Source organism: Thunnus thynnus, chromosome 13, assembly GCF_963924715.1.
Source record: "Thunnus thynnus chromosome 13, fThuThy2.1, whole genome shotgun sequence".
NCBI lineage: Eukaryota > Metazoa > Chordata > Actinopteri > Scombriformes > Scombridae > Thunnus > Thunnus thynnus.
The window spans coordinates 31,086,570-31,101,728 of record NC_089529.1 but is presented as its reverse complement, the minus strand read 5'-3'; the positions used below and the strand labels follow the sequence as shown (position 1 = coordinate 31,101,728).

General features: G+C 36.9%; 2 protein-coding genes across 5 annotated transcripts in view; both read left to right on the top strand.

Moving 5' to 3' along the window:
• LOC137196195 (T-cell immunoglobulin and mucin domain-containing protein 4-like) overlaps positions 1-2,319 on the top strand; it is a 3,899-nt gene extending 1,580 nt beyond the window's left edge. For 2 of the 3 annotated variants that reach the window (XM_067609049.1, XM_067609048.1), the window contains 6 exons: positions 243-444; positions 587-738; positions 824-919; positions 1,236-1,324; positions 1,476-1,578; positions 2,071-2,319. In XM_067609049.1, the coding sequence (XP_067465150.1) occupies positions 243-444; positions 587-738; positions 824-919; positions 1,236-1,324; positions 1,476-1,578; positions 2,071-2,147 (719 nt within the window). In that variant the 3' untranslated portion in view covers positions 2,148-2,319. The remainder of the gene's footprint in view (positions 1-242; positions 445-586; positions 739-823; positions 920-1,235; positions 1,325-1,475; positions 1,579-2,070) is intronic. The other variant, XM_067609051.1, reaches the window with a different exon arrangement.
• A 2,046-nt stretch (positions 2,320-4,365) lies between these two features.
• LOC137196194 (hepatitis A virus cellular receptor 1 homolog) lies at positions 4,366-14,838 on the top strand. 2 transcript variants are annotated; one of them, XM_067609047.1, is made up of 7 exons: positions 4,366-4,424; positions 4,931-5,284; positions 6,847-6,921; positions 8,020-8,078; positions 10,015-10,108; positions 11,299-11,323; positions 14,269-14,838. In XM_067609047.1, the coding sequence occupies exons 1-7, from the start codon at positions 4,376-4,378 to the stop codon at positions 14,414-14,416; spliced, it is 804 nt and encodes a 267-aa protein (XP_067465148.1). In that variant the 5' UTR covers positions 4,366-4,375; the 3' UTR covers positions 14,417-14,838. The 2 variants fall into 2 exon arrangements, with proteins under 2 accessions (XP_067465148.1, XP_067465147.1); XM_067609046.1 differs by having other exon boundaries at positions 6,841-6,921.
• The last annotated feature ends 321 nt before the right edge of the window (positions 14,839-15,159 follow it).

Genomic DNA, 15,159 nt, shown 5'->3' with positions numbered 1-15,159 from the left:
GAGCTTTATAGTGAGTTTCAGCTCATTCTGGTTCACTCTCAGCGTCTCATAGCGTCGTTTACAGAGACTATTCTGCTGAAAACAAGCAGATAAAAAACATCATGTCAAGTTTCTTGAACCAGATTGAAACTATAAAGGATCGAGAACAGAACCCTTAGGAACGCCACAAGTAATTGCTGGATGTTTGTTAACAAGTTTAAACTTTAACAGATATTTTTTGTGTGTTTGTGTGTTGGTGTCAGTGCCGGCCTGCGTGTCGGCGGTCACCTCGGAGACGGTGGTGGGCGTGGCTGGGCGGAGCGTGACGTTGCCGTGCCGCTCAGAGGCGATGAGGCAGAGCGGAGTCGGGTTGTGCTGGGGGAGGGGAGAGCCGACGCTGTTCACCTGCCGCGACATTCTGATCAAGACGGCTGGAGATCAGGTCACATACAGGAAGTCGGACAGGTACACTGCTGACTACATGTCCCAGAATGCACTGCTGTACCAAACAGGAGTTAAAGGTCGATCTGAGACTTTTAACTGATGTCACAGCTGCTGAGGCTCATGGGAACTGTAGTGTTTAAATACTCCCTGCTCTCCTCCTCAGGTACTCCGTCTCCTCCTCGCCGTCCGATGGCGTCTCCTATCTGTCCATCTTAAACTCTCAACCGTCAGATTCTGGTTTCTATCACTGCAGAGTCGAGCGTCCCGGCCTCTTCAACGACCAAATACTCCACGTTCACCTCATCATCATCAGCGGTGCGTTCCGCTCGCTCAGCTCAGGACAAACTCAGACTTTCAGCTTCCTGTTGAAAATGTTAAAATCTGAATGTTGTGTCTGCAGGTCGCTCTGATGTCTCCGACTGGCCAGCGACACAAACCTCTGAGCTGTCAGGAGACGGCGACGCTGGGGACCTGAACGCACCACCAACTACAACAGGTAAGTTCAAGATGGACAGAAACTGAACTACAGGAACCCCGAACAGACAAAAAACCTCCACTAAGTCTTTTCTCATGATTTTATAAATTTTATATCATAAAAGAATCATTTGGTCACAGTTTCATCTTTTTATTCCACACATTCTTCTTCCTTGTCAAAACCTGGCGCCTACATTACCCACAATGCAACTGGAGACTGTAGCGTGTAGCGGCTAGCGTAGCCACAACCAACGCTGACTCAAGTTGACATCATCAGTGACATCATCAGTGGACAGCTGCAGAGAGTCTGTTTGCATTCTGAGAGTTTTTGTGTTCAGCAGGTTCCAGCAGAGGAGACGAGCCGGCGGAGAAAGGAAGTGATGTCACAGGAGACGACACCACGGGACCAATGGTGGCGCCGGTCCAGGTACCAAACACTCAAAAGCTGTCGTTACCATAGCGACGTGTTGTTCAAATGAAAAGAAGAAGAAAACAACTTTGTTTTGTATAAATATTGTCTTTAATAACACAAATGTTTAACTGTGTGACTGTTTGTTTGTTTGTTTGTTTGTTTATAGTCACCTGTTCAGCAGGTAAACAGTCTGCAGATCTTCATCGGACACACACTCAGACTCTCCTTCATCATCTTCATACCTGCACTGATGCTGACAGCTGCTTACAGTCAGTACTCACACGCACACACACAGACACACACACACACACACACACACACACACACACACACGCACACACACACACACAGACACACACACACACACACACCCACACACAGACACACGCACACACACAGACACACACACAGACACACACACACACACACACACACACACACACACACAGACACACACAGACACACACACACACACACAGACACACACACACACACACACACACACACACACACACAGACACACACACACACACACACACACACAGACACACACACACACACACACACACAGACACACACACACAGACACACACACACAGACACACACACCCACACACACACACGCACACACACACACACACACAGACACACACACACACAGACACACTTGTTTTTTTCTACTCTGGAGGTGTTTTATTTACTGTATTAGTTCCACTTGCTGCATGTTTTTGTGTTTTTATGTTTCTGTTCTGCGTCTGCAGGAGTCTGGAGGACCAATCAGAGAGCAGCGGCTGACGGGAAGCTGAACCAATCAGAGGAGGAGGACAGTTCTGTGTAGAAACATACAGGAAACAGCTGTATACTAATGTGAACTTCCTGCTGTCATGAAGCCTCTTTTCTGAGGCTGAATGTTTGAAGTCTGTTTTTCCTGCAAAATAATCAAATAATCCAAACACTTTGTCTGTCATGTGGACAATTAATGCAATAAAAGTTGGTAATTAATAAATAAATACATGTCTTTGATTTATTTCTACATTTCTACACATCTAAATGTGTTTGTGATATTTTGTAGTTCTGCTGTCTGACCAGCAGGTGGCGACACTGACCAAAGAATTAACCTGTTGTATTTATCACTGATTATAAAACACATGATCAGTGGAGGAAAGTAACTGAGTACTTTGAAGTACTTGTACTTTACTTGAGTATTTCCACGTGATGCTACTTTATACTTCAACTTGTTATTATCACTATTTATTATTTTATAAATAACTTTAATTAATTATTATTTTTCATCAGAGGAAATAAATGATGATTACAGCCACCAACAAAGTCATAAAATTAATTTGTCTTATGAAGACTTCACGCTGCTCCTTCTGTGAAGGAGGATATGGAGGACTAACAACGACTTATTTATCAATAAATACACAAATTAAATACATACATAGAAATACAGACATATTTTAATTGTTCAAAAAAGTAAAAACATTAATAAAAACTGAAATAAGTAAATAGATGGATCATTAATTGAATAAATTCTGTAAATAAATGTTGGTAATTAATCAAATAAATGTCTTTAAATCTACATTATCTGTTGAAGTTCAACGACGGACAGAAAGAAAGACAGTCCTGTAATATTATTTAATATCCACTGCAGTTTATAGTGTGTCATAAATGTCCTTGTTTACTGTGTTCTTCTAGTTAACAGGTGAAAATATGAATTTTTGTTATTTGTGCATCAATTTTTATGACATCAGCCAAAACATTACAATAGCGCCATCTGCCCATAGACTCACATGTTGTGGCCAGAAATGGTACTGCAGCCTGTGCTGAAAATAAAACAGAAATTTAGTGAAATCAACTAAAGTTTTGTCATGAACTTGTTAAAATATATAAGTTTTATTAGAGTTTGACTTGTTGTTTACAGTTAATATCTGCAGTTTATTGAACTTGTTCAGTTAAGTCACATTTGTAAGGCGGCGGGGAGCTGACAGTGTTTTACAGTGTTTGTCACAGTGTTTGATTCCCTCCGTGTTTATCTCTGCTGTTTGTCTGTAATTTCAGCTTGTAAAGACAAACTTTAACAGAAAAAACAGCCATAAACTCTAATCTAGTAAATATTAAAGTCTACTAGCCTTTAAACCTCCATGTTGAAGATATTTTTTGCAGTGTGGGGTTCAACTTCCCCTCCCTGCAGACTTTGATGAAGTGAAACTCAGTCCGATGTTCAGACACAGGAAACAGCAGATGCTAAATGCTGTTAACAGGAAGTCATGTGCTGACCACACACCAACAGTCCACCCAACATGTGTAATCTTCAAACATCAGCTGCAAAAAATGACAGATAACTGCTTCTAATAGAAACATAAAGACTGAACCACACAGTCTGTCCTGCACAGACACATAAATAAACTCATGAAAAACCATAAATATTAAAGATAAAAGTGTCATTAAAATACAAATTACACTTATAAGAAAGACTACTTCATTACAGTAAGTTATTAATTTTCACTTTTGAGACACAAATTCAATCAGTCGTTTAAAATGTCAGAAAACGATGAAAAACCCAAAATTTGACCTGAAATGTCCAAAGATGTTCAGTTTACTGTCATAGAGACTAAAGAAACCAGAAAATATTCACATTTAAGAAGCTGGAATCAGAGAATTTGGGCATTTTGTCTTCAAAAATGACAATTAATTGATTCAATTTATGTTGATCAATTAATAATTAATCCTTACAGCTCTTCATATTTAACTCTCCCAGCAGCAGCTCAGTGAACATGTTTGGTTCACGACACTGAAAGTGCAGCAACAGTTGTTTATTATAAAGTGTGAATAATGAAACTGATGATTCTCTTGATTTTCTTGTTTGTTTGTTTGTTTGTTTGTTATTTTTGGTTTGATTTGAATATTTTCTCCAATCATAGAGAGATAAAGGGTTTTGTTGAGTTGTGCAGCAGTAAAGTGAAGTGAGTTTTTTTTTGCAGTGTGCGGTGCAGCTGTGGTGACTCACAGCAGCTGTGAGTTTAAATATGAAAGTGAGTTTGTCAGTTTGTCAGTTTGTTCATCATGACGACGCTGAAACGCTTCAACTGGCTGCTGCTGGCTCTGCTCTCAGGTACTCTGCTCTTTATATTCACTCTACACCATCAGGAACAACTACAATAATAATAATAATAATAATAATAATAATAATAATAATAATAATAATAATAATAATAATAATACTTCACTTTATTTATACAGTATTGCACATTTCATAAACAGAGTGAAGCTGAAAATAATCAACAAGCTAAAACAGAAAACAATTTAAACAGTTAAAATATTAAAGTACATTTTAAAGAGGAAGGGAGTCAATGCATCTGTTAACTGATAATATTCCACAAACATCCGCTTTACAACAAACATCTTTTTCTCAGAGCAACAAACTGAACAGTTGATCAGATAAGAAGATGCTGACGGTTATTAACAGAATGAAACTAAGATGTTTATCTTCAGATCTTCTCAGTAAAGAAAACAGAATCTGGATTTTAGTTTCTGACGAGACTCGAAGGATCTGAAACATAAAGTTGAAGCTGTTTAAGCAGCAACATTAACAGAGTCTGTCTGTGTTTGTGTCTTCAGTCATTGAATGCAGCAGCAGCAGCATGAAGGTTGTTGGTCGAGCAGGTGAGAACATCACTCTGCTGTGTGAATATGACATCAAGCATAACGGAGCGACGTCAGTTTGCTGGGGTCGAGGATCAATACCACTTTCAGGCTGCAACGACCAGATCATCTCCACAGACGGACATAAAGTGATAGAATCAACCAGAGTTTCCAGCAGGTATCAGTTACTGGGACGACTGGATGATGGAAATGTTTCTCTGACGATCCTGAACACCACAGAAGAAGATGCTGGACGGTACGGATGCAGAGTGCAGATATCTGGGTTGAACAATGATGAAAAACATCACATCGATCTGATCATTGAGAAAGGTAAGAAATGATTTCAGAAACGATCAGTTTACTCTCCAGGCAGAATATTTGTGTGAGATCCATCAACTGTCTCTGACTGGAGACCAGAACAACCTGTAGAGCAGCAGCCTCACACTAACCTGATATAACAGCTACATGAGTCTCATGTTTTACTGGTTTTAATGCTGTTGTTCATCGTCTGTGATGTTAAAACAGATTCACACAGTCAGAGAAATAAAAAGTGCGTCCTGGTTTTAGTTCAGTTATAAAATCCAAGCGCAGCACGGAGCGTCTCTCCTGATTGGCTGCTGATCACACCGGACCGTAGAAACCAAACAGCCTCTGGAGCTGAAAAATAAAGAAACATGTAGGGGCCAAAAACTGCAGTTCCTCAAATGGCCACTTGAAGCCATTGTGTATTAAAAGCTCATAATACAAAGATAATATCTCGTCAGCAGTTTTACAGATGTCTCTTTTATAATGGAGGTCTGTGGGGAAAATTATGTTATGGCTGCAGTACTGCGACTGACCACCAGGACAAACTGCCAGTAAGGCTGAGTGGAGGAGCCATTAATACATCCACAGTTAATATTCAGCACCATAATCATTGTGAGAATTTCATATGAAAATTATCTGATTCCAGCTTCTTAAATGTGAATATTTTCTGGTGTCTTTAGTCTCTATGACAGTAAACTGAATATCTTTGTGTTGTGGAAAAAACAAGACATTTGAGGACGTCGTCTTTAGGAAACACTGATCAACACTTTTCAACATTTTCTGACATTTGAAAGACCAAAATAACATGATGATTAATCGAGAAAATACCTGACATTTCAATCAGTAATGAAAATAATCATTAGTTGCAGCCATAAATGAACAGCACCATATCTGCTTGATAAATCACTTCCTGTGTTCTCCTTTGAGATAAAATCAGAAACCAAAAGGGAGAAATTTATATTTTAAATTCTTTAATTTCATGATCGCACCTAGTTTTACATTATTTCGATTAAATCTTGTTCCATCATCTGCTTACATCACTGGAGTCTTTATTTCCATACATCCAGTCAAATCTTTAATAAAGGATATCATGTCGTTCTATCATCGGCAGACGGTCACACTGAGCCTGACTGCATCCTGCTACACAACACAGGAGCCACATTAGCTTCCTGCTAAAGTCTCCGTCTTGTCTAACTTACAAACGTGAACACACATCTTGTCCTTGTTGAAGGAGCCACAAACATTATTCACCAGGGAAAAGTGCTCCGCTAATGTCAGTTAGCAGGCTAGGTGGCTAATTAGCTGCTCAGCTGCAGCACATTAAACTGCATGTAAACATACCTGCAGATGTCATTTCAGATCCGTTAGCTGCAGGTTTGGTTGTTGCTTAAAATCCCTGTTAGTGTCCATGACTCGTAGCTACAGCAGTTTGTTTACTTTGTGTCCGTTCATATGATGTAACACCGATACACCCCCCCAGCTGCTGTCAATCAAACACAGACACCGACACGCCCTCCCCAGCCCAGATGTTCCAGATGTTACTGATGTTGGATGATGTAACGTAATGTGACTGATTTCAGATCCAGCTCCTCAGTCAACAACGTCAACAACAACAAAGGAAAAGACGAGTACAGAACAGACGACAGACACTTACGAAACAAGTACGACTCCAACACACAAACACACACACACACACACACACACACACACACACACACACACACAATGATTTACATATTAAACTCTATTTACTCTCTTTGTTGGCCAAAGTTACTTTCACACAGTAATTAGTAAGTAAATATGTAATTATTGTTTAATCCTCTAAAGTAATTTTTATAGACAGTTTAATACATAAACATGCTGATAGACTCACTGCACTGAAAATAAAATGTCCTCTTTCAGCTTTATTGTACATTTGTAATAATAATAATAATAATAAATGTATTTATATATCACTTATCAAAATCCGCAATCACAGTTATTTATAAAACAGACATAAAATACCAAATACATTCATTCATTCTCACATATATAACAATAAAAACAAATATAAGTAAATCAATAAATAAAGATTATTTGTACTAGTTTGTTTAAAAAATGTTTTGATGATACATGATTAATAGTTTATATTGATTAAATATATATATATATGTGTTTTACTACATGTTTGTCCATCCACATCTGGAAATATCAATATTTATCTTATATTTATGTGGTTTGGTTATATGTTTTAGCTCCATTGTGTTGATATTATGAATTCCATCTGATGTTTTTATAGAAATTGTACATTTTAATGGCTTAATATCTTTTATACAGTGAAACAAACATCAAAAGGTTGAATTCTGGTCTTTCCTGTTTACTGCAGTGTTGATATATAAATCAGTAAAAACTTTTAACTTTTGCACAGCAAGTCAACATATTATAACTTAATCTGAAGAATCTTGACAAATCTAATTTAATCTAATATACTTTATAATAATTACTTTATTCCATTATTTATTCTAATCTATTACATCTTATAGGGTTTAATGTTTAATAACAGTTCAGTTGTTTGTACTGAGCATTCATTCAAAATAAAGTTTAATCATGTTTGACTGATGGTGACTCTTCACGTCCTCCGCTCTTCATCTTCATCATTAATCTTTAAATCCAAACCAGAAACCCTGAAATAAAGTCCAGTCAGATGTTTTTCCTTCATGAGCTTCATCATGACATCATGCTGCTGCTGACACAGCTGCTTTCATTTCCTCATCCTGCAGGTCATGTTACTTCTGCAGAGAGCCTCCCAACTTCACCCCCGGACAGCGCCAAGGCCGAGGTGAGAGAGACATAAAGACTTCCTGTGTGAAAGAGCAACATGTGACTGTGAGAACATCGCTGTAGTTTATACGCTTTGTGTCATAAAACACAGACACATTTCTACAAGAACAAATATATCAAAAATGTGTTCCAGAGCATTTAGCTGCATTAGAGGCGGGTAATGAGATGAAATACATTTACATGTTAACATGTGAATTGAAAATATAAAAGGACCAAGCATAGAACCCTGAGGAACCTCACAAGTTATTACTGACACAGTTAATGGGTTGACGGTGTTGCTCTGTGTCTGCTCTATAAGCTGATGATATGTCAGATGTGTTTACAGACTGTTTGATTAATTCTGCTTTAACACAAAAGTAAAAGTAGAAAAACTGCAGTGTAAAATAAATATACTAGAGTACATCCAAAGTTTTACATATTTGAAGTATTATCAGCTGAATTTACTGATGGTATTGAAAGAAAAAGTACCTTTACTGTAGGTCCATTCAGTACACAGAATGCTCTTTTTCACACTGTTATATTATTATGTATATTCTATTATTGTTATCATTGATTCATTCATGTGGAAGCATTGTTACTGCTGGAGGTTGTTCTTTTAACTACTTTATATCCTGTTTCATAGTTTAATCTGTAACAATAAATCACATTTTATGTGTTTTATATGTAAAATGTTTAATCTCAATCTGTAGCCAGTAACAGAAACTAGCTGTCACAGAAATGTAGAGGTATGAAGTAGCAATAAGTATAAATACATCCAAATTTAATCAAAACTCTGAACCAAAACAGACATGTAGCTAAATGCTAATGTGTATGTGTGTGCGTACGTGTGTGTTGCTGTGAATTTTTATAGCTGCTGATGACTCAGCAGGTGTTGAAACAACATGAACCAAAAGTCTAGCGGTTATCAGACTGTTTGAAACAAACTGTGAATGTTGTAACGTCGTTCATTGTAAATGTCTCACAGTTTATAGCAAAAAGGAATAAAAACCTTCTACTAGTGTAGAATATACAGCGTGATCTCGGCCAAACAAAATCCTGTTTTACCCTCTGAATACTACAATACCCAGGAGCCTCAGCTGTCGTTGCTATGGAGATGAAGCCAGCTAGACGTGCTAATCAGAGCAAATAACAAATTCAAAATGTTGCATTGTTGAATTGGGGAATAAAACACGTTGCCGTAGTTACCAAATTAATCAAAAACTGACCCAGAAATCAAAATTTAATCAGCAGGTTGTATAATTAGTTTTCTCAACATCACAATCATTAGCTTCAGCTCACCGTTACATTAACAAATAGTTGTATTATTACAGTGCTGTGTATTAACAATATAACTCCATGTGCAGTAAGTTTGGGTTAAAATTACATCAAACATTAGCTGAGTTGCGGCGTCCATGTTTGTTTGGTTTCCAGGTTCTTCCACATCATTAAGCACCAGACGGTTATATTGATATAGATCGATATAGTTTCCCAGTTAACATTACAACATGAATTTTGATGTGTTGACACTATTTACAAGTTGGGAACTCGCAATTCAATAACTCAGATATAATGATAATAATTTTTTATAGCAAAACAAATGTTACAAAGTGCTTCATGAGGCAGTAAAAAAACAGATAAATGAAGCCAAAGTAGTGCTAATAAAAAAGTATATGTAGTATATAATATGATGGTATGAAAATTATGACATTAGAGGTAAGTCACACATTTTAGCTCAGTGATTGGATGTTTTTTTTTTGCCAAAATGCAGCTTGGGAGTCGTAGTTAAACCCTAAAATTGTTTATGTTCACAGTTTGTAGATTTTATGAAAGAACCAGAAATGTTCTAACACAGTTTTTAATCTTTTATACTGAGGTTTTAACCAGGAGAGTTTCATGTATGTAAAGGAATTTTTTACCTGCTGAAGTGATAGTCAGTGTGTTTCTGTTGTCATCAGCCTCAGCAGACGAGCAGCAGTACAACTGTGGTTCTGGTGTCTGTTCTGTTCGCGTTGATCGCTTTGGTCACAGCAGGTGTTATCATCATCATCGGTAAGTCATGTTTTCACAGCCACAACAACAGAACTGACTCTGTGTTTGAGGGAAAATGTTCCTTAGTTTTAACCCTGAGAGGAAGCAGTGGTCAGTCGGCCATGATGGAAGTCATGTGAGCCGTTGACGCCTGTGACTTCTTCATTTTAGAGATTCTTTCGAATGAATGAATCATAAAAATGTTATTTTCTGACCGGAGCTGTGAGATCACTTCAGCATCTGTTCTACAATCACATGTCGATTTTAATTTCTGGGAACAAGTTGATTTGTATTTATAAGAAGTTTAATAATCCTTCAACATGTTCAGCCTTTCAAGAAAACAACACTTTTAAGTCTCAATAATGAATTCTTTCTGTAGTGTGTGATGTTACATAAATGCAACTGAATTAAAGGACAATTCTGGTGATTTTCTATATTTTTCTTCATGTTTGGATCCAAACCAACAATGAACTGATCTACTAACAGGTATTGTGTGTGTATCAGAGGGATTATACTGAAGTTCTGATCTGCAGCAGAACAAGCTGGCGAAGCTGTAAACAGAACCGTGTTCCTGCACATGCTCAGTAGCGTCTGCCTTACACAGAACTACTCTCCAGAGACTGAAAACATGATGCTGTTATTAGTGTTTGGAGCCGTTTCTAAACAAACTAACGTGACCAAACTCTTCATGATGAAGGAACATGTGACCCAGTGCAGTGGTGTGACTCACTGACGTGTTTTTAATCAGATATATCAGCTTTGATACACACACAATACTTGTTAGTAGATCAGTTCATTGTTGTTTGGATCTAAACGTGAAATTTATTGTTTTATATTTGAGTTCTATAAAGAGAAAGAAATGTCCTTTTATGCCTTCTGCTTATTTTCATGATAAGTCATCCTTTATAAGGGATTAATCATTTACTCATGCTTTATAGATCATTCATAAGCCATTAATAAAGGCAACTTTTGGGTTGCCAGGTTGTGGAAAATCCTCTTTCAGCATCAAAAGAGCTAAAAAGTATGAATGAATCCAGTTTATGATATTTTGGGTTTTGTTGTTGTTGTTTCCTTCGTTTCTATCAGTTGTGTGACGTATGAAACAGAACATCAGAGTCTGTCAGGAATCATGTTGGTTTAATCCAGTATATCAGTGTTTGACTTGATTCTTTATTAATGTTTTTATTTCTGATGTTTTTCTGTCTCTGCAGCGAGAAGATCGAACCGACTCAAAATGTAAGTACCATTAATGACTCACTCACATCGGCTCATTTAAACTTCTTTTATTTTTAAAAGAAGGTCAACTTTTTCTGAATTTCATCTCCAATTAAGTCACACTGGATCTCTGAAAAAGTGAAACTATAAACTACAGACAGCTGCTGCTGGAGCGTTTTAAACCTGAATTAGAGTCCAATAAAAGATCTGAATTGATCTCTTTGGTTTAGAAGTTTGTGGTAAATAAAACGTTGTTGGAACAAACTGCAGTTATGCACCTCTGATGACAAATCATGACTCAGTGGAGACTCGATGAGTCAGCAGGGGGACCTCAGAGTCGGGAACCTCATGAGGTCTCACCTAGAAAACGTTTGACACACTTCTGATCATCATTATCGTCATCTTCATCCTTCTTCACATTCACACTGTGATGTGTTCAAACTGAAACTCAGCAATGAGAAAAAGACCCGAAACCACAAACCACACGCAGATTTCAGGATGTAAAACTGAATATTTAACATTTTCTTGTAACTCCCAGTTCAACCAGTTTAAACCTTATTGTTGTTAATCACTATAAAACAAATGTACAGGTGGAAGAAGAATTCAGATCCTTTATTTAAGTAAAAGTACCAATACAACAATATAAAGTATTATTATTATTAGCATTGCAGTACAAGTACATAAGTATTATGAGCTTGATGTAGTTAAAATATTGCAGTAAAAGTACATAAGTATTATGAGCTTGATGTAGTTAAAGTATTGCAGTAAAAGTACATAAGTATTATGAGCTTGATGTAGTTAAAATATTGCAGTAAAAGTACATAAGTATTATGAGCTTGATGTAGTTAAAGTATTGCAGTAAAAGTACATAAGTATTATGAGCTTGATGTAGTTAAAGTATTGCAGTAAAAGTACATAAGTATTATGAGCTTGATGTAGTTAAAGTATTGCAGTAAAAGTACATAAGTATTATGAGCTTGATGTAGTTAAAGTATTGCAGTAAAAGTAGTGGTTTGGTCCCTCTGACTGATATATTATTATATATGACATCATTAGATTATTAATAGTGAAGCATCAGTGTTAGAGCAGCATGTTACTGTTGTAGCTGCTGGAGGTGGAGCTAGTTTACACTACTTTATATACAGTTAGCTAGTTTAGTCCAGTGGTTCCCAACCTAGGGGTCGGGCCCCTCCAAAGGGTCAGCAGATAAATCTGAGGGGTGGTGAGATGATTAATGGGAGAGGAAAGAAGAAAAAACAAAGTTCTGATACACAAATCTGTTTTCAGTTTTTGGACTTTTTCTCTAATCTTTGATTTTTGCTGAAATATTGGATCATTTGAACATTTATTGAAATGAAAGCATGTGAGAAGTTTAGAGGGAAAAATCACTATTTGGTGGAGCTGTTAACAACTCATAGACATGTGAAATGTGACCCCGACTACACACTGCTTTTTGTAAGACGTCAAAAGCCAAAAAGGTTGGAAACCACTGGTTTCCAAAGTTTTCAGTTTTGAGTTTTTCTTTCCTCAGAAACAGAAACTAATTGACGGATATGAAAGCGTTGAGAGGAAACCGCTGACTGATGTAACGCTCAGAGCGCTCAGGGTGTTCGGACTTGCCCTGCAGCTGTTGCGACACTTAGTCTAAATGTCATATCTTAAATGTCACATCTGAAGCAGAAGGTCATGTGATCAACTGGTGAGATGCATCTTAGAAAAACTGCATCTTAGATCAAACCACAGTGTAGTTATAATCAACCAGCATAATGAGACCAGATCACTAAGTTATAACTATGAATACATGTGTTGTATTAATGAGACATTTCAGATTTTTAATTTTTTTAAGCTTAATTAGCATCATAACTACTTATATTGAACTCAGCCTCAACAAAACAGACAATGATCAGAAAAAGATCATAACAATTAATTTGTCTTGATGATGTTATTTTGTACTAATTACTGCACATTTTCAATTAATTCCCACTAATTGATACCTTCTTCAACTGAAGTCTTTAAGTCAGACCAGCAGATCAGCTGAAACTGCAAAAAATTGTACAATTCAACAAACATGAAGAGATGATTGAAGAGAATCCTGATAATAAAAATTATATTAAAGAGAGTTTAAGTGTCTTTAGTTCTTCAGTTAAAGATCCTTGTGGAGAACAGAGCAGTTGGTCCAGACGGTCAGATGATGCAGAAGAAGCTCATCTTACTTTCTTCTGCTGTGAAATTCTGCATCTACAGATTTTGAGGAAACTTTTTCTTTTTAAGGATCTGACAGACAGAAAAACATTTTGGTGATCAGCTGAGATTCATGTGAGGAAACAGGAGGAAAAAAACATCAAACTGATTCTATGATCAATGTGGGGAAAGACGCCCCCTTGTGGTTTTGGAGAATCTGCCTCACAGTTAGATTGTTATATGAAGTCTGAGTTTGTTGATGTGTAAAAACGAATAAAAGACAAAAAAACAACAGAAACATTAATCATGTTTCACTGAAAAAACATAAAATCAACTCGTCCTCTGAAAAATAAACCCGACTGTGAACTAAAACCAGCTGTCAGATTAAATAAAATACTTCCAAACTGTAGCTGAAGAACTCTTTAAAATGTAGAAATAGTGACAGAATTGAAAGTTTGGTTTGTTTAAAACTAAAACTCATCAAACCAGATGATTTAAATGAACTTTGCCTTTAAAAAAAAAGATGTAATTTGAGTGTAAAAGAGAAACCAGTCCAATGAGATAATATTCAGTATGTAAATTATTAAATCTAAAATGTTTTTGTATTTGCTGCAAGTGTTTTATTTATTATTCTACCAACACATGACCCTCAAAACTCTGCTGGTTTCCCTCATCTTCCCCTGCTATCAATCAATCAATCAATCAATCAATCAATCAATCAATCAACCAAAGAAAGTCTTGAATAAGTGAACAGATGACTGATGTGAGTTCTTTGTGTCTTTCAGCCCTCAGCAGCAGCAGGTCTTCAGTTCGGTCCAGTTCAGGTCTACTTCAACCACCCTGCAGCTCCAGAGTCGAGGTTCTGCGGTGGAGAACATCTACCAGATAGACGGCGACGGCGACGGCAGCGGCGACTACGAGCTCTGTCCCTGAGACCTGAGAAGATGAAGAGCTGAGGACAAACACAAACTCTGTAAAGGGTTGAGCAGGACGTCCGGCAGGTATCAGCTCTGTGACGCTGAGCTGAAAACAGTCTGCGACCAGAAGAAGAGCTTTGCTGCGAGAAACGTCCAATCAGAGAGCTTCAGACCGCGTTCAGGTCATGTGATGATGGATATTAGAGAAGATAATGATGATGATGATGATAAAAACCTGCAAGCGTTCAGGTGATGAAGGCGACTGTTGGATTACAGAGTTGTTTATTAAATTTGGGTTTAACTTAATATCACATTAAGTGTTTCTGTGTTATTATTCAAAGACAGATCAGTCATGTGATCATGATATTTTCATTGTATCAGTCTCAATTCATCTTTAAGATCTGTTTCTGCTTGATATAAATAATATTTAAAAGCTCAGAGTCTTCTTTTCTCTCAGTTATGTCTTCATGTTAAGAGTGTCGAGTCATTACTGGTGTAAATATAACGAGAATTAAATGAAGCTGCAACTTAAAGCAGCTTCTGTCTGTTTGTCTCCATCTAGCAGCAGAAACCTGAATCACAGTCTGATGATTTAAACATCACAGCTCAAATAACAATAATAATAATAATAATAATAATAATCAAAATAAAATTATAAAATAACTATTAAGACAGAACAGCACTGATGTAGATCAGTAACAAATATAGAATATTACAGAGATACAACAAGCTAATAAAACTAATATGTGCACACATGGA